Here is a 26591-nt window from a genome sequence, read left to right as displayed (position 1 = left end):
GTAGTTACTTTCCAGCATTGAGATTACTATTTGACACCTGGGTTCTGTCAAGCTTGCCCTTGAGGCAAGCCCAGGTGCATTTTCCACACTATTGTACTTGCTCCATTCCATTAATAAAATGGCTCAGTTGGTTCTCATTTCTGTTGTGTATTGAGTATTTGCTGATCGTTTAATTTTTCTGTGTATGAATCGTATTTGCTTTTGTATATCATTGTTTGTTTAAGTTTGGAAAATTACATAGGTGGCATCAACAAGGTCCATTGACCTATTTTTCTCATTAGTGGCATTAACAAAATTTCTTCCTTTCTTTCTTTGCAAAAATAGGACATTAGTGCTCTCCAAGACTGCCCAAAAGCTTCTTGTTCTGATTTTGTGTTTTGAAGAGCAAGGAGAGGCATCCAATATAAAGTATAAAAACTTAAAACCTTAGTGACTAACTCAAGTTAATAATGGTCAGTAAGTTAGTGAAACATTATGAGTTATTTTAGTTTTTTTTTTAAAGAGGCATCAAGTTTGACAAGGGATGTTCAGATGTCCTTGGTGATTGAGGGATGCTCGGTCATCCCTGTTTATCCACAAAACATCCCAGGGGCATGGAGGATGTACCTGGAAAAGGAGGAAAACCCCTGTCATCCCCTGTTCCCCGGGATAAGGGAAATGCTGAGGATGCATCACCTGTGTCCCCCAAATTGGCATTGGCTCTCAGTACAACAAAGGTTTTCAACCTCAACCCAACATTACTATAGGTTATCAACATCTTGAAATCCATCTCAAATTTTTCTAGCATTTTTTTAATAACACTCATATTCAATTCAATGATAATCAGGGCATGAAAATCAATAACTATTTCTACATATTATGATATTTCCCACGAGCAGTTTGTTCATTCCCTATTCCTCAAGTACAGACATGAGATTTTTTTTCATTTCTAATAGTTCTAGGATGTGGAAAGAGAAGACCTGCTGAACATTTACTTTCCGTGCCCCTCCTCCCTGTGTCAATTGGCTGAAGACACGACTAAGCTGAGGAACCGCTTCTGCTGTTTTTACAGGGTCTACAAGTTCAGGAGGTACAAATCCCAACCTCACCAGATCATCTGCAACTTTCTCATAGTCAGAGTTGACTAGATGAGATATATATTCTATAAATGTATAACGCTGTTCCTCTGTGACCTGGTTCAAAAGGAACTGTTAGGTTTCCAGCACACTGTTCAAATATCTGAAAAGTCTGTATACTATTTCATGAAATGAGACATCATGCACAACATCGAAATGGGAATAATAGCAAGAAACTCTCAGCTATCTAATGATTCGACACAAAGTCTTTCCAGAAGAATGATACCAGACAAAACCTTTGTCAAGAGCCCCTAAGTTATGAGTTATAACAAACATCTCTATGTTAAAAGACAAAAAAATACTATCAAACACCGGGAGAAAAAATAATGGAACATACCTCTGTCATCAGTCCAAAATCCAAAACACAAAGACAACCATCTGTTGTTCTCAACAGATTTCCTGGATGAGGGTCAGCATGTAAAAATCCACTTTCCAAAAGTTGTATTAAATAGCAGTTTAGAGCTGTATTTACAAGAAGCAGTAAGTCTCCTTCTCTGCTCTCAGACAACTTCTCTCCTTCCACCCACTCAGTCATCAGTACCTGTTTTATTCCAGCCTGATATTAGCCCTATCATTCCCAATGAATATGGCAAGAAATACTAATCACGAAATATGTTTTTATCATCACTTTATGCATCAAAATGTTTACAATGGCAGTACAAATTATTCTTGACAATGCAAAGCTTCAGAATCGCAATCTGTGTTTTATTCTAAGGCATTGTCTTCTCCTACATCTGAAAGGTATTTTTTCCCTTTTGAAGAGGTAACCAAGGTAATGATATACACCATAGCATAACTACAACAAAATTGATTGCAATAAATGCTCAGAAAGAAAATCTGGTTATGGGACTTCATTGTCGTGACAAAATTAATTTTGAGTTTCAATAAAATCCTACAAAACAAAATTTCAAACTTGAGTTATTTTCAATGCGACCCAAAGATAAGAAGGTGACAGTTAAAGCAAGTAGACGTCAGAAGAATTAGATGCTAAAAACTTAGGATAGTACTTCATATTGGGATTTATCAATCCTTAGATTGACTGTAGACAGACTATGGCAGTACCAGGCATTTCCCCATAGAGATGTATTCAAGCCTCACTTGTGTATTAAAGCATCTAGTCAGGGTTGCATATGAAGTAGTCTTTTACAGGCAAAGACTTTGAAGGCCATCCATATTCCTTAAGTTCACTAAGGACTTGCAAAAATATTCCACAATTTTAGAAGTTTTTCGTAAAGTACCTTTATGATGTATCTGTATCAGCCTAGCCCATTTTACAAAATAGAACACCTTAGGATAACCCAAGATCCTTTCCAGATGAACGGAAAAGTATATTTTTACAAAAAGAGCTCCAACAATGAGGGATACCATAACATCTACAGACTGGAGATACACAGAAATATTCAATCCAGCTGACAAGGCTGTGTACCCCCTCAAAATGCATGGGGATTTTGGGACATTCTTTCCATCAGTGAGGATTTGAAGATGACTTCCATGGAAGTCTAAACAGGGCACTCACCAAGGCTGCTGTTATTGGCAAGGTCATCTAAATGCAGGATAAAAGCAAACCATCATCCACATCAGCCCAAAGAATAGAAGATTTGAATGAAGGTTCAAATAGGACTGTGCATTTGAGATATGGAATTACATTTGCATGGTAGCAGGATATGCGCATCTGATATGGCAGCAAGAGGTGCACCATTTGACACAATTTACAGCCAACTCCATATTAGCAAGGATTTTCTTTGAAGCTTTTGAAATATGTGGCAGCTGCTCCTGTTCATGTAACACACCAGTCCAGATTTGAGAATGCAGTGTTCTTTGCAATGGAGATTCTTATCCCGGAAAGTAAAAGCTGATTGTGTTACTCCATAACAGCAAGATTTTAGGTCTGCTATTGGCAGCAGCTCTGTCAAAAGACCTAAAAGCATCACTGTGGTAGCAGAACAGCAATCATTTAATCTAAATATGGCTGACCATAGGGCAATAACCAGGGTTGATGGAATGGGGAGATGGTCATTTCTCACAAGTTGTAATTGAAAGAACTTATGTTTACAGATTGTCCCCTTCTGATGACATGTATTGCATACCATTTAGAGTAAAACAGATCAGATGAAGGAAGCTTAAATCAAAGGTTGAAAAGGAATCTAACAGTTAGCACTGAAAAGAAGTTACATGTACAATGCTGTTGGCATCCCTTAGAAGTTTGTCAAAAATGCTGCTAAAAGCATGCTGTTTGTCAATGTGAGATTGGGTGCAGTACTATGTTAGCAGATTCTACATCAGCATCAAGGGGTATTTCTGGAGCTGTAGGCTTGGACACTTTTGTTAAAAAGGGGTATTAAACACTTCCATCATATATAACATGAAGGATACACATAAATTAAGTATTCATCCTAAGACTCACTCAAAGAAGCATTAAAAAATGTGCTCAAGAGGATGTCTTCCAGCATGAAGTGGGGTTTAATTAACTATCTAACACAGTATCCCAATGTTGAAGAATCAGTGAAAAAAATACGCTGTAATACAACATCGCATCCACCACATCGCAAGTTTTTTAAAGCTATTGTCACATTAAAACCCCGATTGCGATATAAGTATGCGGACCCGCTGCACCATTATAATACGCCGTAAAGAAATATCGCATCCGTTGCATATCGCAAGTCTTGAAGAGATGTAACAATGGAAAACCACTGATTGTGATAAGGTTATGGACCCGACGGGGTTATTAACAACTGCTTAAGATCACATCGCATCCGCTCCATCGGCAGTAGCGGAATCACTGTGTTATGTGCGAACCTCCGAAAAACTGCGATTGTGATTAAGGTGATGATGTGGCTGGTGGGACCACCCATTATATGTTTTGTTTTTAACTATGTTGATATATGAATATTGATGATGTTGATGTCAGAGGGCAGAGTATGTTATGGGCACGACTTGTAAAAGACCTCCAGAAGCTGCGATTGCAATTAAAGGAATGACGCGGCATGTGGATTTCCAATATGGGTATAACCTCTCTTGTGATGCAATTTCTGTGAACAATTAATGTATATTGTATGAATATTAAAAAGGGCCTCTCTAATATAATTTTTAATATGCAACACTTTTGTAATTTGGCCTCTCTTCCGAATGAACGCGTCCTTTCAGTATTAGTGAATTCGAAGAGACAGAGGAAGCCGAAGAGTGAGCGCAGAGGAAGCCGAAAGATCAAGCGAGTGAAAAGGAAGCCAAAGGTCAGGTGTATCAGGCATATATAACAGAGAACAAGGAAAGTTTATTGTTGGTGAAACTATAAGAAATAGAGGAAGCCGAAGGTCTGGCAGACGGGGAAGAAGCAGGAGGACAGAAGTAAGTCATAGGTCCAATAGGGTTGGGAGTAGAGAATTACTACCAAACAGATCCAAGCAATTTACAGCAGACGGTTGGATCCCTTGGGGTTGGTGCCTCAGATCTGTAAGGATTGGTGTCCTGGGAGTTGGTGCTCCTAAATCCAAGGTTGGTGCCTTGACAAGACAGGGTTGGTGCTTTGGAGGTTGGAGCCTCACAAAAAGTCCAAGTTGGTGTTTGGCAACTGGTTGAAGCTATATATACATTGTACTTGATTTATTGCAAAGATTATATTAATAAAAGCATTCATTCCTGTTATTTATTTATGTGTTCTAAATATAAATGATTTAACTGAAAAATTAACAATTGAAAAGAAACACTAATTCACCCCCCCTCAATATTTCCAACAATTGGTATCAGAGCAGGTTTCTTCATATCAGCCTAACAACCTAAGAAGGATTCTTAGTCATGATGAGAAATCAAGAAGTGTCAGGAAGACGTCCTCTGTTCGATGGCACAAATTTTGGTTTTTGGAAAAAGAGAATGTCCTACTACTTAATGTCCCTTGGACCTGAAGTTTGGCATTTGGTTTTAAATGAGTACACATCGCCTTCCACTCCTCCAACAGATCAAGACGAAAGGAAAGCCTACATTGCAAATGCAAAAGACTTACACTTCATCACTAGTGGAATCACTGATTTTGAATTTACAAAAGTCATGAATTGTAACTCAGCCAAAGAAGTATGGGATAAGCTAATTAGCTTATACGATAGGGACTCCAAAGTTAAGAAGGCTAAGCTTCAAACTCATAGAAGGCAATTTGAAAGTCTGAAAATGGATGATGAAGAAGATATTGCATCATACTTTCTCCAAGTAGCTGAAGTAGTCAACTCTCTTAAAGGATTGGAAGAAAACATTGAAGAAAGCACTATTGTTCAAAAGGTCTTAAGATCTCTCCCAGACAGATTTGACTCCAAAGTAAGTGCTATAGAAGAAATGAAGGATCTAAATACTCTCAAGATGGATGAACTTCATGGAATCCTCATTGCCTATGAGATGAGAAAAGGATGCCCAAGTTCCAAAGATGCAGCATTCAAGGCCTCAAAATCAAAAAAGGGGAAAGAATGGAATGCCAGTAGTGATGACTCCGATGTTGAATCCGAATTGGCACAATTTGTACGAAGACTAAAGAAAGGATCTAAGCTAAAAGGTAAGTACCCTCTTATTTGTTTCAAATGTGGAAAAATAGGTCATTATGCTGCAAAATGTCCTCATAAGCATGATAGTGATGGTGAGGAAAATTCTAAAAGGATGGTATACAAAAAGAAAGGGTTCAATAAGAAGAATTTCTTCTCTAAGCAAGATGAGTCTAATGAAGATGAATTTGTAGTCATCAAAAAGAAATCAACTAATCAGTTCCCTCACCGCAAAGGAGGTAATGAAGAATCAGATGAAGAAAATGACCATGCTGGAAGCCAAGAAGTATTATTCATGGCATTCACAAATGATGATGATTTAGGGCTAGAAGGAAATGTAGATGAATTGTTAATGAGTTCCATTGAAGAAAATGAGAAATTACGAAATAAAATCATCTCTCTCAAGGTAGAAAATGAGGAAACAAAAAGAAGGGAAGACCTCTTGAAAAATAAGCTAAAAGAAAAAGAAGAAGTTTGTGAAGAACGTGAAGCTGAAATAGTATCTCTGAGGAAGGAATTGGAGCAAGTCAAGAAGGGTTGGGAAAGCTCTCAAATACTTGACACTATCCTAAATAATCAAAACCTCAACATGACAAATCTAGAATAGGTTTTAAAGGAGAATCATCAAGCACTAAGAACAATGCGAAAAGCTATGTCGACGTACTTTCTAGCAACCCAAAAGAAGAAAGATTATTTCATCAAAGGCCCATCTCAGATCCAAAGAATGAAGAGAGAGTAACTCCAAGGAAGAATGTTGATTCGAATCATGGCTATTACAATAGGTACAAAACATTATTTCATCAAAGGCCCATCTCAAATCCAAAGAATGAAGAGGGAGTAACTCCAAGAAAGAATGTTGATTCAAATCATGGCTATTACAACAGGTACAAAACTATCTTTTTTGGGCATTGTTTTTATTGTAAAAATTTTGGTCATCAAGCTAGACATTGCATGGCCCATAAGAATGAAACACCAAAATTGAAGGATCAAACAAACAAATCATATGGTCCCAAAGGGCAAGGACAAATCAAGACCTACAACTCTTTTGATCCCTTGGCCAAATTTGATCAAATTTGCTCATTATGTAATGATAATGGACACAATGAACAAAATTGCCCCCTCAGAAGAAGAAAAGCAAAAAATGAGAATCCCAACATGGATAAATGTGGCCTAGCTCTATGTGCTCACAGTGATGAAAATCGTTGGTTTGTGGATAGTAGGTGCTCCAGACACATGACAAGGGACAAAAGGAAGTGTGTCTCATTGAAAAAAAAGGAAGGAAATGTATCCTTTGGAAGTGGATTTGCCAAAATCGCTGGAAAAGGAACTGTTACCCTTATAAATGGAAAAGGAAAAGCTCAAAATGCTTTGCTAGTAAACGGGCTAAAACACAATCTCCTGAGCGTTAGCCAAATCTGTGATCAAGGACATAAAGTAGTCTTTAGCACTAAAGACTGTGAAATAAGGAACTCTTCCTCAGGGGAACTTGTGGCGAAAGGAGTTAGAACACTAGACAACATCTACATTCTGAACAAAATTCAAGAAGATAAATGTTACTTAAGTGAAACAGATGGAAGTTGGTTGTGGCACAAACGACTTGGACATGCAAGCTTCAATAACTTGATCAATATCAGCAAGATTAATGTAGTACGAGACATCCCAAAGTTGTTCAAGCCAAATCAAGGAGTATGTGCTCCATGTCAACATGGAAAGCAAACTAGAACCAACCACAAGACCAAAGAGTTTTCTACATCAAAGCCTTTGGATATCAACCATGCTAATTTATGTGGACCAACTAGAACTTCGACACTCCAAGGAGAAAGTACTTTTCTTTATTTGTTGATGACTATACTAGAATGATGTGGGTTTATTTCATAAAATATAAATCCGAAGCATTTGAGTGTTTTAAGAATCTTAAAGTTCTTGTAGAAAATGAAAAGGACTCTAAGATTAAGTGTCTCAGAACAGAGAGAGGGGGAGAATTCACATCAAAAGAATTTGATGAATTCTGTAAAGAACATGGAATCGAAAGAGAACTCTCTGTTGCTAGAACACCCAAGCAAAATGGGGTAGTTGAAAGAAGAAACCGAACAGTTCAAGAAATGGCAAGAACAATGTTAATAGCCGCTGACTTGCAGCCAAAATTCCAGAGAGAAGCAGTCGGGACAGCTGTCTATACATTGAATCGAACTCAATTAAGACCAAATAATGAGAAGACTCCCTATGAATTATGGAAAGGAAGACTTGCCTCAGTAAAATACTTCAAGATTTTTGGAAGCAAGTGCTTCATAAAAATCAATGATGGCTCACCAGGAAAATTTGATTATCGGGTTGATGAAGGAATCTTCTTTGGATATTCTACAAGGAGCAAAGCCTACAAGTGCTACAATAATCAACTACGGAAAATAGTGGAGAGCATTGATGTGAAGATTGATGAAGACCTTCCAGAAAAAGAAATTGAAGAACATGAGGTTGACCCTCTCATTGAAGAAGAACCTGAGAAAGAAAAAAAAGATCAAGAAAAACCCAAGGAAAAAGAACCATCTCAAACCCCTTCAAAGATGAAGTTTCTCCAAAAATATCACCCAGAAGAGCAAATTATTGGCAATATAGATGAAGGGATGCAAACCTGATGAAAGATGACAAGTACACCAAAGAAAAATGATGTTGCTCTACTATCCACAATAGAACCATAAACATTTACTCAAGCAAGGATCCTCATTGGGTAAAAGCCATGGAAGAAGAAATGTCTCAAATCGAGAAAAATGAGACATGGGAGTTGGTACCTTGTCCAAAAGATAAAAATATAATTGGAACCAAGTGGGTATTCAAAAACAAAATGAATGAATATGGACAAATCATCAGAAATAAGGCAAGGCTTGTCTGTAAAGGCTATTCACAAATTGAAGGAATTGACTTTGAAGAAACCTTCGCACCAGTAGCTCGTGTGGAAGCTATCAGGATGTTCTTGGCATTCTCTTGCTCAAAAGGATTTAAAATCTACCAAATGGATGTAAAATCAGCATTTTTGAATGAGGAAATCAAGGAAGAAGTCTTCATGGAGCAACCATAAGGGTTTAATCTAGCAGAAGGAAAAGATTTTGTTTGTAAGTTGAAAAAGGCATTATATGGGTTAAAACAAGCTCCTAGAGCTTGGTATGCAAGATTGGATCACTATCTACAACAACAAGGCTTCAAGAAGGGGGTGGCAGGAAGTAATCTCTACATAAAGACGGATGAGGATAAGTTACTAGTGACAGTTGTCTATGTTGATGATCTGATTTTTGCTAGTAATGATGATGAAATGAGCCATGAGTTTGCTCAAAATATGTCAAAAGAGTTCGAGATGTCGATGATAGGAGAGTTATCTTACTTCCTTGGACTACAGGTATGTCAAACCACGACAGGAATGTTCATATCTCAAGCCAAATATCTTAAAGACATGCTTAAAAGATATCGAATGGAAGATTGTGCACCCATGAGCACACCTATGACCACTGATTGCAAATTAAGCAAAGATGATGACTCCCCTTCAGTAGATGCAACTCATTACAGGTCAACTATTGGAGCCCTTCTATACTTAACAGCTACGATACCCGACATTATGCAAACAGTAGGAATGGTGGGAAGGTTTCAATCAACCCCTAAACAATCCCATTTGATGGCTGTAAAAATAATTCTCATATACTTGAAAGGAACTCCTAATTTCCGTCTTTGGTACCCTAAGAGCTCAACTGTCACTATGACCGCATACACCGATGCTGATTGGGCCGAAAGTGTCGATGATCGAAAAAATACTAGTGGAAATGCATTCTTCTTGGGAGACTATCTAGTATCTTGTCTCAGCAAAAATCAGACATCCATATCACTATCTACAGCTGAAGCCGAGTATATAGTTGCCACAGATTGTTGTACTCAAATATTATGGATGAAGGAAGCTCTGAAAGATGTCAACATAGGTACAAATCAACCAATCACCATCTGTTGTGATAACACAAGTGCTATCAGCCTCAACAATTCCAGTGATGCACTCAAAGACCAAACATATACCATTCAAGTATCATTTCCTTCGTGAACAAGTAGCTAAACAAAACATCATCTTGGAATATATCAATACTAAGGAGCAGATAGCTGATATTTTCACAAAACATCTTCCTCGAGAAGCATTTGAACATCTTCGTCAAAAGATGGGGGTTATTTCTTTAGCATCACTTTAATTTGATTCATAAAGATGTTGCATGGCAGGGGGAGTCCTTGTGCATTCCTTTACCATTGATGTCAAAGGGGGAGAGAAGAAAAATATTGCCATCAATAACAAAGGGGGAGATTGTTGATCTAGATTGTCATTGATGTCAATATGGCAATATTCTAGATACTAAATAATGATATGAAGCCAAGGAGAAGTAGAGCAGATCCGTGAAGAAACTGGAACAAGAAGCCAAGGAGCGAAGCCAAGCCATGAGTAAGAGTCTGTTACAAACTATTCTTATTAAGATATCGCATGAAATATCGGAGGAGCCAACATATCAAAGGAGTTAACATCAAAGGAGCCATATCAGGAGTATCACATGTAATATATGCCCAAGAAGTCCCGCAAAGAGGAAGAATTCATCAGAAGGAGCAAAGAGGAACACGCAGTGAGGAAAAAGCCAATAAGAACGACAGTAGTCGGAAGAGCAAGGGTAGGAAAGTATGACTCAAGTCCCGCACCCGTGAAGTCCCGCAAACCGTCGTTTGTGATAAAGTTGTGGACACAGTTGAGTTATCAAAAGAAGCTTATTGGAATACTGCATCGCAAGTTATGAAAGGCTTGTCACATTGAATCCCCCGACTGCGATATAAGGAGCGGACCCGATTGCTCCATTATAAACCGCCCTATTGTAATATTGCATCCGCGTGGACCCGTTATATTATTGTGGACCCGTTACACCATTACAAAGTGATTTAATGTTATATAGCATCCGCATCGGAAGTCATGTATTAAAAAGGAATGCCACATGAAATCTGCAATTGCGATATATATACAGAGTCCAGACCCACGAGACCATTACAATACGCTGTAATACAACATCGCATCTGCCACATCGCAAGGTTTTTAAAGCTATTGTCACATTAAAACCCCAATTGCGATATAAGTATGCGGACCCGCTGCACCATTATAATACGCCCTAAAGAAATATCGCGTCCGTCGCATATCGCAAGTCTTGAAGAGATGTAACAATGGAAAACCGTCGATTGCGATAAGGTTATGGACCCGACGGGGTTATTAACAACTGCTTAAGATCACATCGCATCCACTCCATCGGCAGTAGCAGAATCATTGTGTTATGTGCGAACCTCTGAAAAACTGCGATTGCAATTAAGGTGATGATGTGGCTGGTGGGACCACCCATTATATGTTTTGTTTTTAACTATGTTGATATATGAAGATTGATGATGTTGATATCGGAGGACAGAGTATGTTATGGGCACGACTTGTAAAAGACCTCCGGAAGCTGCGATTGCGATTAAAGGAATGACGCGGCATGTGGATCTCCAATATGGGTATAACCTCTCTTGTGATGTGATTTCCGTGAACAATTAATGTATATTGTATGAATATTAAAAAGGGCCTCACTGATATAGTTTTTAATATGCAACACTTTTGTAATTCGGCCTCTCTTCCAAATGAACGCGTCCTTTGAGTATTGGTGAATTCGAAGAGATAGAGGAAGCCAAAGAGCGAGCGCAGAGGAAGCCGAAGAGCGAGCGCAGAGGAAGCCGAAAGATCAAGCGAGTGAAAAGAAAGCCAAAGGTTAGGCGTATTAGGCATATATAACAGAGAAGAAGGAAAGTTTACTGTTGGTGAAACTGTAAGAAACAGAGGAAGCCAAAGGTCTGGCATACGGGGAAGAAGCGAGAGGACAGAAGTAAGTCATAGGTCCAGTAGGGTTGGGAGCAGAGAATTACTACCAAACAAATCCAGACAATTTACAACAGAGAGTTGGATCCCTTGGGGTTGGTGCCTCAAAACTGGAAGGATTGGTCTCCTGGGAGTTGGTGCTCATAAATCCAAGGTTGGTGCTTTGACAAGACAGGGTTGGTGCTCTGGAGGTTGGAGCCTCACAAAAAGTCCAAGTTGGTGCTTGGAAACTGGTTGAAGCTATATATACATTGTACTTGATTTATTGCAAAGATTATATTAATAAAAGCATTCATTCCTGTTATTTATTTCTGTGTTCTAAATATAAATGATTTAACTGAAAAATTAACAATTGAAAAGAAATATTGATTCACCCCCCCTCTCAGTATTTCCAACATCCAAAATCACTTGGAGGCCATCTATACTATGTCACATTTATAGATGATCATTCAAGAAAGACTTGGGTTTACTTAATGAAAACCAAGGATGAAGTATTACAAAATTTCAAGAATTCAAGGCTGAAGTGGAGAACCTTATAGAAAAAGGAATCAAGATACTAAGATCTGATAATGGAGGAGAATATACACCCAAAGAGATTATGGCATTCTATAAGGAGTCTGGGATTAAGAGGAAGTTGATAGTCCCATACAATCCCAAACAAAATGGAGTTGCAGAAAGAAAGAACAAATCCATTGAAGAAAGTGTAAAAGTAACTTTACACGATCAAGATCTACCTAAGTTTCTACGGGGAGAGGCAACAAAGAAAACAGTCTACATTCAAAATCGATGTCCTCACAGATCTCTAGATAACAAGACTCCGAAAGAAATGTTCATTGGGAAGAAGCCATCTGTAGATCATCTCTGAATCTTTGGGTGTCCTGTGTATATTCATATACCAAAGGACAAAAGAAAGAAGTTGGATCCTTCCAGCATGAAGGGAATATTTGTTGGGTATAGTAACTCATCAAAAGTCTATAGAATCTATATGAAAGATGAACATCACATTGAAGTTAGTTGTGATGTCATATTTGATGAGAGTATAGCATTCAAAATGTCAAAAGAACTTTCCATAGATTCTGATGATGAAGAACTTCCGATAGTTGAGGAGGAAGTTGACAAGGAAGGAGAAGGACCACACCATGAAGAAGAAGGGCCAAGTGAACCTGTTTAACCCATGGTCATTCCAAAAACAAGGAAAACACCTAATTGGTTGAAATCCACTCTGAAGAACTTCCGATAGTTGAGGAGGAAGTTGACAAGGAAGGAGAAGGACCACACCATGAAGAAGAAGGGCCAAGTGAACCTGTTTAACCCATGGTCATTCCAAAAACAAGGAAAACACCTAATTGGTTGAAATCCACTCTATTTGATCCAGAAGGTCATCGGGCAGCATAAGGATCATTTAGAGAAAGTAAGAGACCCAAGAAATATTTTGGGTATGTTGCATACATGACAAATTAATGGAAGCAGAACCATCCACCTTTGAATAGGTTGTAGAACATCGAGAATGGAAGGATGCGATGAATGAAAAGTACCAATCTATAATGAAAAATAGAGTCTGGGAAATCGTACCTAGACCCGAAGACAAATCTGTGGTTACTTCCAAGTGGATCTATAAGATCAAGTATGTAGTTGATGGAAGTATAGATAAGTATAAAGCAATATTTGTGGCTAAAGAGTTCTCTCAACTTGAAGACATCGACTATAAAGAGACATTTGCTCCAATAGCAAGATATACAACAATTCGATCATTATTCTCTCTAGCAGCATCGATGGGATGGAACATCCACCAAATCGATGTCAAGACTACGTTTCTTAATGGCACCATAGATGAAGAAGTCTATATAGAACAACCCTTAGGATTTGAAGTCAAAGATAGGAAGGCATATGTTTTCAGATTGAAGAAAGCATTATATGGCCTCAAGCAAGCACCGAGGGCATGGTATGCTAGAATGGATGCATAGCTACAAAGAATAGGATTCACAAAAAATTCTATTGACTCAAACCTTTATATTAAGGTTGAAAATAATGAACTTGTAATTATTCTTTTATATGTAGATGATCTTCTCTTGACAGGTGTAGAAGGTTGAATTGAAGAATGTAAGAAGCAACTGGTAGCAAAATTTGACATGAAGGATCTTGGGTTGATGCATTACTATTTGGGACTAGAAGTCTGGAAAGGACCGAATGAAATCTATTTGGGTCAAGGAAAGTATGTGATCGAGATTCTAAAGAAGTTCAACATGATGGACTATAAACCTATTACCACTCCGGCGATCACAAACTTGAAGAGACTGAGGTGTTCTGAATCAAGCCCTGTGGATCCTTCCAGGTATAGACAACTTGTTGGCTTGTTGATGTACTTGGTGAATACTCGACCAGACATATGTTTTGCAGTAAATGTACTCAGTCAATTTCAAGTGGAGCCAAAGCATGATCATTTGATAGCAACAAAGAATATTCTGAGCTAAGTTGCAGGAAACGTTGGAGAAGGGTCCGTTTCCGACTGGAAACGAAATGGAAATGAGGAAACTCGTACCGTAAGGCTTGGAAACTTGTTTCCAGCCATACTAGCCCATTTCTTGAGGAAGAAATGTGGCCACTACAGCCGGAAACACGTTTCCAGAGGTGGAGTTTCCTATTCTAACTTGACTTTTTCTTGTATTGTTTTTTTTATTTTTTCACTTCTATTTTTTATTGGGCGACTAAAATATCTTCTGGATGCTTCTAGATGCCTCTCAAGTTATAAAAAAGAGGATTTTTTTAGTTGGGCAGCCTAATGTTCAAGCCTATGGCCCTAGTGTTGATATGAAATTCAGGGTAATGTTAAATTCTTAAATTTTTAACATTACCATGAAATGACTCAGGATGTTTGAGAGTGGTTTGACCCTCATTGGATTTCATATGGAGAAAGTAGAATTTTAGATCTCACTCAAAATCCAACAGACTTATCTGTTTTTCAGGATTTCAAAATTTGGGGGATTGCAATGTTTCCATTGGATTTTGTCATGTACTAGGGTATGGAACATGTATTTAATCAAGAGGACCAAGCCCTCTATGCAGGGGAGACTCAAAATAATCAAGAGCACGTAGGGTACTAGGGTATGGAACTTGTATTTAATCAAAAGCACTAAGGTCGTTCGACTATGTAGGAGGAGACTCCCAATCAAGCACGAGACAAGAAATTAGAAATTTCTCGTGGCTGATTTTGTATATTGCTATTTTCATTATGTGATCATTCATGAGTAAATGTGATGTAAATTTAGAGACTTATAGTTTATGCATTGACAATTGACGATTTAATCATAATGTAATAAATTAGAATGTATCATATATGCTTTATGATTGCACATATTTCTTAAATGTCCTAATCTATATATATATATATATATATATATATATATATATATTGCATCTGCCCGTTTCCAAAATTTGGGGGGGTCACGTTTCGTACACGTGCCCGTTTCAGAAACTCATACCTGTTTCCCCGTTTCGTGCAACTTAGATTCTGAGATATTTGCGATGAAACATCAACTACTGCCTAAAATATGATAGAAGGAATGATGTCCAATCGATTGGAAATATAGGTTCCGACTAGGGAGGCAGTGAACAGGATGGAAGAAACACTATGGGAGGATGTTTCAGTTTAGGATCCTCCATGGTCTCATGGATGAGCAGAAAGCAAGACATTGTTGCTTTCAGTAGTGCTGAGGCTGAATATGTTGCAGCATGTGAAGTAAGCAAAGAAGCAGTATGGTTGAGAAAGTTGCTACCCGACTTGTTTGAAGGACCAATGAACCCTATATTGATACTTTGTGATAACACCAGTTGTATTCGTTTGTCTGAGAATCCAATGTTTCACGGAAAGACAAAGCACATCAACAACAAGTATCACTATATTCGAGAGCTAGTACAAAATGGCTTGTTGCAACTACTATATATCTCCACTGATGAACAGGTAGTTGACATATTGACAACATCACTTCCGAACAAGAAGCTTGTATACTTAAGGGACAAGCTTGGTTTGGTGGATTTGTCCTCCCTAATTGAGAGGGAGAGATAGACACTACATTCTTGTCTTCACTTGGGAAGAAAGAATGCAGGGTTGGGTAACCATCTGTCATTCGATACTCTTGGAGAATGTGGTAGGGCATTCAAGACGAGAGTAGTCATGGAATGATATTCTTTGAGGATTAGCTAGCCAAGATGAGAATAGTCCAATGGGAGGTCATACTCTGTGAACACCCAGATGGAGTATGTATCTTGGGAGACAATGATGATGGTGTCTATACATCATTGGTCTCACCAACATTGTGCTCTAATATTGTGGAGAGATAGAGTTGTTAGTCAAGGCCTTGCTATGTGACAATGCTTGTTAATATGATGCTAGACAGATGGGTTACCAATTCGACTCTTCTTATGAGATCTCTTCAGATTGAGAATGACCATGTACCTCTTATGAATACCTCCTGAGTTAAGAGGGAGTGTTGAAAAATGTGTAACTAGGTGTAATGTCCCTTCCCAAATAAATTTGTAATATGTTTTAGTCTCCCACAATTTTGCATAATTTTTGGTGAATGAGGAACCCATGCATTTTTCACTTAGGGACTTAGGAGAAAATATGCTGAATTATATCACTAGTGGAAGGTGGAGGTCACCCACGTGGGGAAAAACGCACTTAGGCAATTCGAATTGCCTTCGAGGGGAAATCGAATGGCTGGGCAAAGGAGCCCACATGGGGAAGGAAGGCTCACAAAGTTATAAGGCGGAGGAACTCCCCAACTCAAGGCATCATTTGTCTATCGAACTCATTTGTGTTGCTTGAGCTGCTTAACCAAGTTGCCAACTATTTAGCATCGAGTTTTCCAAGGGGGAGACTCAAACCTTTCTTCAGGGGACTTCGAGTGCCACCCTAGGAAGGCAATTCGTATTACCTTGGAGGGCAGTCGGTGGAGTTCCACAGTCACATCACTCAGCCTTTGTCTCAACCAGTGCGTGTTTATGGAGGACGCAAAAGGGGAACATGCAGGGGTTTTTTATGGGTTCATCCAGGCAGCAATTGCCGCCAGAGTTTGGGCATTGGAACTACAGTGGAGGATTAGCCTTTTAGGAGAGTTTTGGAGCAGGAGGTTGCATTGAAGCAGTTCGATTTACAATCACTTGGGCCTGCACAGAGAGCCATCACTGGGCACACATGGGAGTTGGAGGAAGGAGTTGTAGAGCTAGAGTTGGCCGGGAGAAGTAAGGAAAGCCTTAGTGGGGAGCATCTTAGCGCTTGTAGGTGATTTAGGGGACATTTCCAGCCAGCTATAGGCAGGCTGTACTTTCCAGTGTGAGGAGGAGAATGTGGTGCTTGGAGGTTGAAATTTCCCTTTCTGGGTTTTGGTGGGTTTTGTTTGAGGAGACAAGAGTTAAAGTTGTAGCATACTCTCTTTGGCCACTGGAAGTCACTTCTCAACATCCCATCCTGTATATCTTCTCGTTCCGATTCTAATGAGCTATTACACTGAGGTGTTCCATCAATTAATCTCCCCAGAATGCCACCTCGAGCATAATTAATTAAGTTATGCCAATAATAACCCCGTTTTATGGGAATTATCAGAAAGTCATGGAACCAAAAACAAGATGTGTGGAACTGCTCATGATGATGAATATGCCAAGTGAATGCCATCGAACCCCATGAAAACTCCTCAAAACTCCATCGGAACCCCTGATGACATAAACCTCCTCCTTTAACCTGGCCATCCCTTGCCCTGGAAATCCACGTTGACTGTGCTATGGAGAAAAATAAAAATGGAGACATTACAGTCCTCCCGCCCATGATTGCTTGCCCTCAAGCAATCCAAACCTGTGGATCAATCTGGTGGCCCAATGCAACTGAGACCCATTGCCCAAATACCATACGAACCACTGGGTGATGCTCTGCGCCTGTGTTAACCCACCATGAGCGAACCCCTCAATGTCTAAACCCCAGACCAATCTCCAATTGAACTTGTCATCAACAAATCCTCCTGGATCTCATTGCCACCAAGAAGGAGCATCAGTGCTCCATAGCTCCTGTTGTGCTATAACTCCGACTGTGGATGTTGCTCCATCCACCGTGTACCAATTCATCACTTCCCTCAATCCAACCTCGGGCATAGGCCAAGGTCATCACCACTCTGCTGATGCGTGGAAAATGCTATGGAAACACTAGTGATCTGTCGATCCACCTCCCATTGCTCACTGAAACATATAGTAACCTCCTCATCTATGTGCCCCTGTTGTATTATGCCTCGAGCTAAGGTTGATACTCCATCAAAAGGATACCAACTCATGATCTCTTGCCAATCCAATGCATGGACTCTTGTGCAAGGAATACGTCTGCTATGCTGATACTGGTCCATGCTCAACTCCAGATGCTCTACCTAGACAATCAAAACATGTCTAAGAAATCCTGTCTCTCTCCCTCTAATGGGAAAAAGTGGGGAAATTGTGTTGCAAGCCCTGTCTATGAACTCCTGGAGAGGGTTGCTGTCTGAATATGTTCTAGCTTTGCTAGCTGCTACTATATCTGTTTGCACCTCATCAATGGGTAGACCCAAGGATGGATGCACCACCATCTCCAACTCTTGTTGCCTACTAGCCTCCTGCAAAACTACCTCATCAATCTCCAACACCTCCTGAGCACATATGTTTGCAAATACTACCTCCTTGGAGGCTGTCTGCACATCCATCTACTCCACAACAATGACTGGCCCCACAGGTGTCTGCTCATCCTCCACCATGGGCTCAACATGAGCCACTAGCTGACTATCTAAAAATGGCTCATCCCACACACTGTGCATATCGTCCTCCTCATGTCCTTGCACCTCTAAGTGATCTTCATGTTGGGCCACCACCAATGGCTCATTTCTCAAATCCTCCTGAGTGTCTTCTCCTGGGATTTCTTTATGCATGGAATAAAATTTTTGCTCACCATCTGCAATCATCAAACATAGAGGCATAGGTAGGTTGCTATCATGCAACTATTCATGATCCTCAAAGGTGTTTTCACACAAGTTAAAGCATTTTACATGCAGCTCCTGCTCAAACATGGGCCCTTCATTTCTTTGTTGACTTGAGTTTTTTGTCATTCCTCGCTATTCTTTAGTTTTTGCTTCTCTGTCAATTTTACATGTGTGATCTGGTGTCCATGCTCCTTGACATGTGAAGCAGATATGCTCTCTCCTCATTTGATTTTGGCTCTTCTTTGGGAGCTCTTGAGACTGCTTCTGCTTTGGTTCCTCATCCTTCCCAAATCTGAACCCTCCCAGAAATATTCTCATAAAATTTCTCCTAGCGATAGAGTCAACACTTGGCAACAACAATCTTGGCACAAAAATAAATATTCTGCAACAAAGGATGACTTTGGCATCCAAAATAAATCCTCGAATATTTGAAACTGAAAACCCGAACCCGCAAGCTGAGCCAAGTTCGATGCTTTGATACCACTGAATGTCCCAAATGAAATAAATTTGGAACAAGCTCAAATTTTTAACTCAGAAAAGTTCTAGATAAAAATTCCATTCATAAACAAAAGATTGCCATATAAAATTAAACATAAGAAGTATTGCAATCCCATAACACAATGAGCAGAAACAACCTCAGCTTTATTATATTAGATAAACTGGGGTTTACATGCATATACACCCATATAGCTGAGATAAACTGGCCTCAAACAGATATACAATAATTCCGCAATCAGCCTCCCAAACAAACTGAAAACCAATGAACTACAACTTGTGAATCCTAAATGGATTCACCAAGGAAAGAGATGGGTGCTCGCCCACTCTCACAGAATCACCCAAGGGTTTCTGTCTTGGGGCTACTGCTGGAGTAGAGAAATGGGTTCTCAACTTTTCATACAAGAAACAATATCAGATCCAAGATGTCCGAAATGATCTTCTCCTCCTCTTTTTATAGATCTGATGGATAGACCTCCAAGCCTCTAGAAGCATATTATTTTATTATTTTATTATTATTCTAGAAGCTCCTCCATTGACTTTATCTTAAGTGACCCCTTTTATTTTATTTTATTTAACTCACTTTTGGCTCATTTCCTCTAATTAAATATTTTCCTTAATTAAATGACTAATTAAAGTCATTTTTAACTAAGGAAAATGGTAAATTGTCCACCATACTCTCTTCCGGTTCTAACGAGATATTACACTGAGGCGTTCCATCAATTAATCTCCCTGGAATGCGACCTCGAGGATAATTAATTATGTTATGCCAATAATAACCCCATTTTAAGGAAATTATCAGAAAGTCATGGAACCAAAACAAGATGTGTGGAACTGCTCATGATGATAAAGATGCCAAGTGAATGCTATCGGACCCCATGAAAACTCCTCAAAACTCCATCGGAACCCTTGATGACATAAACTTGCTCCACTAACCTGGCCATCCCCTGCCTTATCCACGTTGGTTGTACTATGGAGAAAAATAAAAATGGGGACATTACACAGCCATAGGACTGTTGTTTACTCACTTGGGTTTTGCCACACTTGTCCATTGAGACAAGCCCAAGTGCACCATTCCAACACTATTGTACTTGCTTCAAGAAGAATTAATAATATGGCTCAGATGGTTCTTATTTGCGGTGTTTTTATGGGCGTTTGTTGATAGTTTCTCATTTTTTAGTGTTGGATTTGTTTATTGCTTTGTATATCATTGTTCATCCTAGTTAGGAACATTATAGTGGTATCAGAGCTTAGATCTTGGCTCAGCCATGGGGGAATTTCCTATGAGGAGGATCAGCAGAATATTACATACATGAGGCAGACGTACTGGAGCAGAGAAAGGGAACTAGAGATCACTCCCGATATGAAGGACTGAGGGAAGGCAACAGTAGCAGAAAGCATGGGAGAGCCCAAGAGCAAGGAGGAGATGGCCTTTGACAGTTTCTTGAAGGCTTTGAGTGACTTAGCGAAGGGGAAGAAGGAGATGGTAGAGGAGATCAAAATGGAGAACCGAGAGAGAAGCACTCATCAAGAGTTTCTATTTGGAGAGACTTCGGGGGCCTCTCAACAATTCGAACATCCCTCATCCATTACACAGCCTCCAGCAGCGAGTGGGCCAAATCGAGCCACACTACCCTCCTTTGTGCCTTTGGCGCAGAATGAACTAGCAGGGGTCGAAGATCCTTCACCTATGGGGGAGCACTTTAGGGAGTGGCAATCCATGGGAGCAGACTTCAGGGAGGCACTCTCTTTTAGAGATTTTTGCAAGCTCAAGCAGAATGAGAAGGGCAAGAACTATGGAGGACAGGGTACACAGAACTATGAGTTGCAGCATACTATTGGGAGGATGTACTTCCCCACATATGATGGCACTACCAAGTGCACAAGTCAGGCATGGGTAGAGAAGATGGACACTTATTTCCAGCTCAATCGGATGACGAAGGTGGAAGCCATCAAGATGGGCATGCTGCACTTTGAAGGGGAAGCCCACGATTGGTGGTTTCATGGCTTGGCTACCTTGGGGTATGCCAATGTGACTTCCTATGAGGATTTCACTAGGAGGGTGGTAGAGCGATTTTATTAGAGGGATTTGGAGGCTCATTTCAGGGAGCTAACCCAACTCAGACAAACGGGTAACCCAAAGCAATACATATCAAAGTTTTTAAGAGTCTCAGTGATGGTGCCAGACCTATCAGATGTTAGGATGGTGTACACCTTCATAGAGGGCCTGCTTGAGCCATTGCGGGGACTAGTAAAGTCACGCCAACCCTCTACGCTGCAGGAAGCCATGACATGTGCTAGAGATTTATAGGGGGTCATTCCCAAGATATGAGCACCTTTCCCTACACGCACTTCCTACCCTCAGGAGGGAAGTGATACTAGGCCACCACCACAGAGAGCAACCCAAGGACGTGTGTGTGAAGATTCCTACACACGAAGGAACCCCTAGTAGAGCAAATCTGAATCTACTTCATCTACTTGATTTTTAATATACATTAACCAAGTTATTCTTCTGAATACTGAAGTAAATTACTTCTGCAACCTACACTAATAGTCCCCGGAAAAAACCCAATGTGGAAAATCGGTGCGGCAGCTCTGAGGGTTTATTATTATGCAAGAGAAATATCTGAATACAAATTTAGGATGCTCATCTAGCAATCCTTTACAGAGAAAATACTAGCGAAAAATCTGAGTGAGTTTTATCTCACTTCACTTGGCAGAATTCCAGCTGATCTGGCACAAGACTGGCTAAACCCGACTATTTCTGCATCACCTCTTCTGCCCTCTGTGTCAGCTTTCTCGGCTGTTCCGGTAGTTCCTGGTTGTTCCCAGCGGTTCTGGCTTCTACCCTCTGCATCAACTTTCCCAGCAATTCCGGTTGTTCCCGACAGTTCCAGTTGTTCCTGGCAGTTCTAGCTATTCCTGGCAATTTCGGCTTCTACGTGACAAGCAATTTTTCTTCTCTGTTGGCTCTCTCCGCCTCTTTATCTGTATTCTCCGGAAATTCCTTCTCCCGGATTCTCACCTGACACCGCCCCTCTACTGCAGAATGATCACTTAATTCGAAATCCTTAGAAAACCTTACCCTAGGAACCGAATTCTTGATCAATTCGTTCTCTCCGTGTGTGTTTCCAAATGAACTCCAAGCCTCCATTTAATACTTTTCCTGTTGAGTCTTCAACGGCGAGATTAAGTCTCTAATAAACGGCTAAGATTAAAACATGACTTGATCCGCCTTCTAAATTAATATTTTAATTTCCCTAAGTTTAGACTTAGGAACTCCATTAAAAATATTAGTTATTTTAATAAAATACAATCCAGGTGGAATTTCACCAAACGGTTTCTAGGTTCTTTAGAACTCATGCGCCTCAACCTCTCCATCAATTTTCAAGGCTAGATAACTTCTGATGCTACCAAAACCTAACACTCCCTCTTAGCGAGGAAAGTGCTCTAGCAACAATGTCCACTTGCATGCTACACTAATTCTAAAGCACCTCCTTTCTGCGCTGTTGCTGCCACCAACATTGTGCTATTGTTGTTGTTGTACTGCTTCCCATGACACTGCCACTGTTGCATCTGTACTACTCCCTCTCAAACGCTGCATCTGCTATGATGCTGGCACTGCTACTGCTAACACTGCATCTGTACTGCAACTCAGTTGCTGAGAGAAGCAACTGAAAAACATCCAAAATTAGTTGAACTTAACTGTGTTCAACATAATACAATGAATGTTGGAATCTAACTGCTGTTGATTCTGACCCTCTGAATCTTCTGCGCTGCTGCTGACTCTTGCACTGTGCCAACTGCACTGCTGCCAACCTTGCTTTGTATTGATCAGTCTTTGGTCCCAAGCTACTACATCTGTCCTCCAAACAATCCACTGCATCATCTAACACTAAGTACATCTCGCTACCGCTGAATCTTGGGCTCCTGTAGCAAGGAATTGATTTAAGAGGTGGACTCCTCAAGGATCCTGCCCATATGTAGTTCTTTCGAACTACAACTCTAAATCTCCCCACCTCCCTCCTAGATATGCGGCTACCATCTCTGCGAAATGTTGAATGACCTCCTCTCTCCTTTGCACAACACTAGACCGGCCTACGCACTCCCTGCTAGAGCTTGTAGATCTGCCCCTCTGCTGTTGTTCAGCAAGTGAAGATTCAAACTCCTTGGCTGGAAGTCCTCTGAGGAGAAAATTCCAATTCTATGTGTCTTCCCTATTTTCCAATGGATTTCTACCCCCGCAGCAACTGCGCCCTTCAAGCACTATGCTGAGGCTCTGCGTCACTCCCTCTGCCTCTGCAAGCTCACGATTCAGAAATCGTACCTCTCTGTCGACTCTCTCAGAGAGATATTTCCTTTGAATCTTTGCTTTCTCGACAAGGACTGCACAATCCCTTCAATGGGATTTGAATTGCTGCCAAGTGCAGATTTCAGCCTCACTGCTCAGCACTGGATCTGCTCCTCCTGTTTCAAAATCAATCCTCTGATACCATGTGAAAATTCCTACACATGAAGGAACCCCTACTGTAGCAAATCTGAATCTACTTCACCTACTTGATTTTTAATATACATTAACCAAGTTATTCTTCTGAATACTGAAGCAAATTACTTTTGCAACCTACACTAATTAAATATTTGATCTCATGAAACAAAAAACAGAGCAAAGAACAAGATACATAGGACACACTTACTTTTGGACACAGTAGTCACTGAAAACCCACTGCGGGAAAACCAGTGCAGCAACTCTGAGGGTTTATTATTATGCAAGAGAAATATTTAAATACAAATCTAGGATGTTCATCTAGCAATCCTTTATGGAGAAAAAACTGGCAGAAAATCTGAGTGAGTTTGATCTCACTTCACCTAGCAGAATTCTGGTTGATCCAGCACAAGATTGGCTAACCCCGACTATTTCTACGTCACCTCTTCTCCCCTCTGCGTTAGCGTTCCTGGTTGTTCCGGCAATTCCTGGCAATTCCGATTGTTCTCGACAGTTCCAGCTTTTTCCCTCTGCGTCAGCTTTCCTGGCTATTCCTGTAGTTCTCGGCAGTCCCCGTTGTTTCTGGCAATTCCGACTTCTGCCCTTTGCATCATCTTTTTTGGCTGTTCCAGTAGTTTTGATTGTTCCTGGCAGTTTCGGCTTCTGCGTGATAAGAAGCTTTTCTACTCTATTGGCTCTCTCCGTCTCTCTGTTTGTATTCTCCGGAAAGTCCTCCCGGATTCTCACTGCCCCTCTGCTGTAGAATGATCACTTAACTCGAAATCCTTAGAAAACCTTACCCTAAGAATCGAATTCTTGATCAATCCGTTCTCTCCGCGTGTGTTTCCAAATGAACCCCAAGCCTCCATTTTATACTTTTTCTATTGAGTCTTCAATGACCGAAATTAAGTCTCTAATCAACGGCTAAGATTAAAACATGAGTTGTTCCGCCTTCTAGACAATTCTCACCCATATTTTGATTAATACCCATTAATATTTTAATTTCCCTAAGTTTAGACTTAGGAACTCCATTAAAAATATTAGTTATTTTAATAAAATATAATCCAGGTGAAATTTCACTAAACAATTTATGGGTTCTTTAGAACTCATGTGCCTTAGCCTCTCCACCAATTTTCAAGGCTAGAGCACTTCCGATGCTACCAAAAACTAACAGTGGGCAGTTGTATGATGAAACCGAGAGGGACCTCAGGAGGAGGAATCTGTGTTTTACCTGTTAGGAGTCTTGGGCACCAGGCCATCGGTGCACAGCTAGCAAAGCCCACTATATCAAGGTCTTCTCAGATAGTGATCAGGAGGACGATGTGGAGCTGGAGTACGGTGTAGGAGATGGTGAGAGTCCGACAGAGAGGGGACCACCACCACCACCTCCACAGGGGGAAACATCTTTTGCCCCATCCGGGGGAGTCCTTGCTTCTTTATGCGGGATCCCCAATTTCTAACATTGAGGATTCGAGGTACAATACAGGGACATCGTGTCTCAGTATTAGTTGACAATGTGGCCACCTACAACTTCATTGATGTCCAATTGTTTCAAAGGAGGGGCATCACCACGACAGAGTTTGAGGGCTTTTCAGTACTGGTGCTAGGAGACGCGACTATGCAGTGCACTTGGTATGTTCTGGCCTTGACCGTGACCATGGGGAACTACTCCATGACAGACCATTTCTTTGTGGTAGATGTGTCAGACACCAACGTAGTGATGGATGTCCGTGTTGATTTGGGGTAGCATCAGATGTGCTCTAGGCCTCAAATTTTGCAGGGAGGCTTGGGCACATGCATTCCAAAGAACCCAGAAACTGTTTTGGGAAATTCCACTTAGAGACGATTTTATTAGAATAATTAATATTTTTAATGGAGTTCCTAAGTCTAAACTTAGGAAAATTAAAATATTAATGGGTATTAATTTAATTGTGGGTGTCTCTTCTAGAAAAAGACGGAGATCAAGTCAAAACGATCTGAGCCTTTGATTAGGAGTTGATCTAGGTTGTCGAATGTCAATGAAAAGATTATTTAAGGGAGCTTGAGGGCCATTTGGAAAACACACTGAGAGATCAAGAGATTGAATTTTTGAAGTGAGAAGTTCTCAGGAGGAAATTCAGTTGAGGAGATTTCTTGCAATTGAGGGGTAGGGATAGTTAGGGATTGGAGTATCTTCTCTGGAACACCGAATACATAGCAGAAAGGTAGAGAAGCACCATTGGAGACAACGCATACCTAGGAAGGACCAATGCTGGACCAGGAGGATCCATGCAGTGCTTGACGCAGAGTGAGAAGGACTAGAGCAGAGGTAGAGCTGTCTTCTAGCAAAAGTCCAAAATTGCCAGGGAGCTGCCGGATTAGCCGGGGAGGGTTGACGTCAGAGCTCCAAGAGGCAAGGAGACCCAACACAGAGCTAACACAGAGCCTCAAAGAGCTCCACACAGGCCCATGCAGTTACTGGGAAGAGGCAGCGCAGTTGTAGCCGGGTATAGTCAGTTTAGCTACAAGATCAACCAGATTTGCTAGGTGAAGTGAGGTAATCTCACTAAGTTTTCTACTAGTATCTTTTCTCTATAACTGTATTGCCGGAAGGGAATCCAGAGTTGTATTCATAACTACTACTTAATAATAATAAACCCTCAGGTCCACTGCCCCTGTTTTCCCGCATTGGGTTTTTCCGGGAACTTTTGTCCAAAAATAACAGTGTCACTTGTGTTGTACTTTTTTCTTGCTCAGTATCTTGTTTATACTTATAATTTAATTAAGTGAAGGATATTTACCGTATAACACAGTAAATAACTTGTATGGATTAACACGTAGGAGAAGTAACATCAGTTTGTTGCAGTAGGGGTTCGTCTTGTGAAATTTTCGCATGGAATCAGACAGGCTAAGCAAGAAGAGCAGAGTCGGTAGATCCAGCGTTGAGCAGAAGAAAGGAGTTCGAAAATGCTGCAGGAGGCAGCAGTTCAAAACCCCAGAGGGCTGACGCAGTTCCAAGCCTGGAGTGCATATTTTCGAGGCAGTCTCTCCTGAGTGAGTTGACAGAGAGGACTTCCACTTCAAATTTTTGCAGGGGCAGAGGGAGCA

General features: G+C 40.4%; 1 protein-coding gene across 1 annotated transcript in view; it reads right to left on the bottom strand.

Moving 5' to 3' along the window:
* Positions 1-26591, bottom strand: part of LOC149222652 (uncharacterized) — a 404075-nt gene that overhangs the window by 109286 nt on the left and 268198 nt on the right. The window contains exons 5-6 of the mRNA XM_089385540.1: positions 1453-1656; positions 960-1172 (exon numbers count right to left, since the gene is read on the bottom strand). Of these exons, the coding sequence (XP_089241666.1) occupies positions 960-1172; positions 1453-1656 (417 nt within the window). The remainder of the gene's footprint in view (positions 1-959; positions 1173-1452; positions 1657-26591) is intronic.

This window comes from Pinus tabuliformis, chromosome Q (genome assembly GCF_031772625.1).
Source record: "Pinus tabuliformis cultivar Carrire ecotype Pingquan chromosome Q, CPIR1, whole genome shotgun sequence".
Lineage (NCBI taxonomy): Eukaryota > Viridiplantae > Streptophyta > Pinopsida > Pinales > Pinaceae > Pinus > Pinus tabuliformis.
Note: the sequence above shows the minus strand (reverse complement) of the source record. Positions and strands in the feature narration are given on the sequence as shown.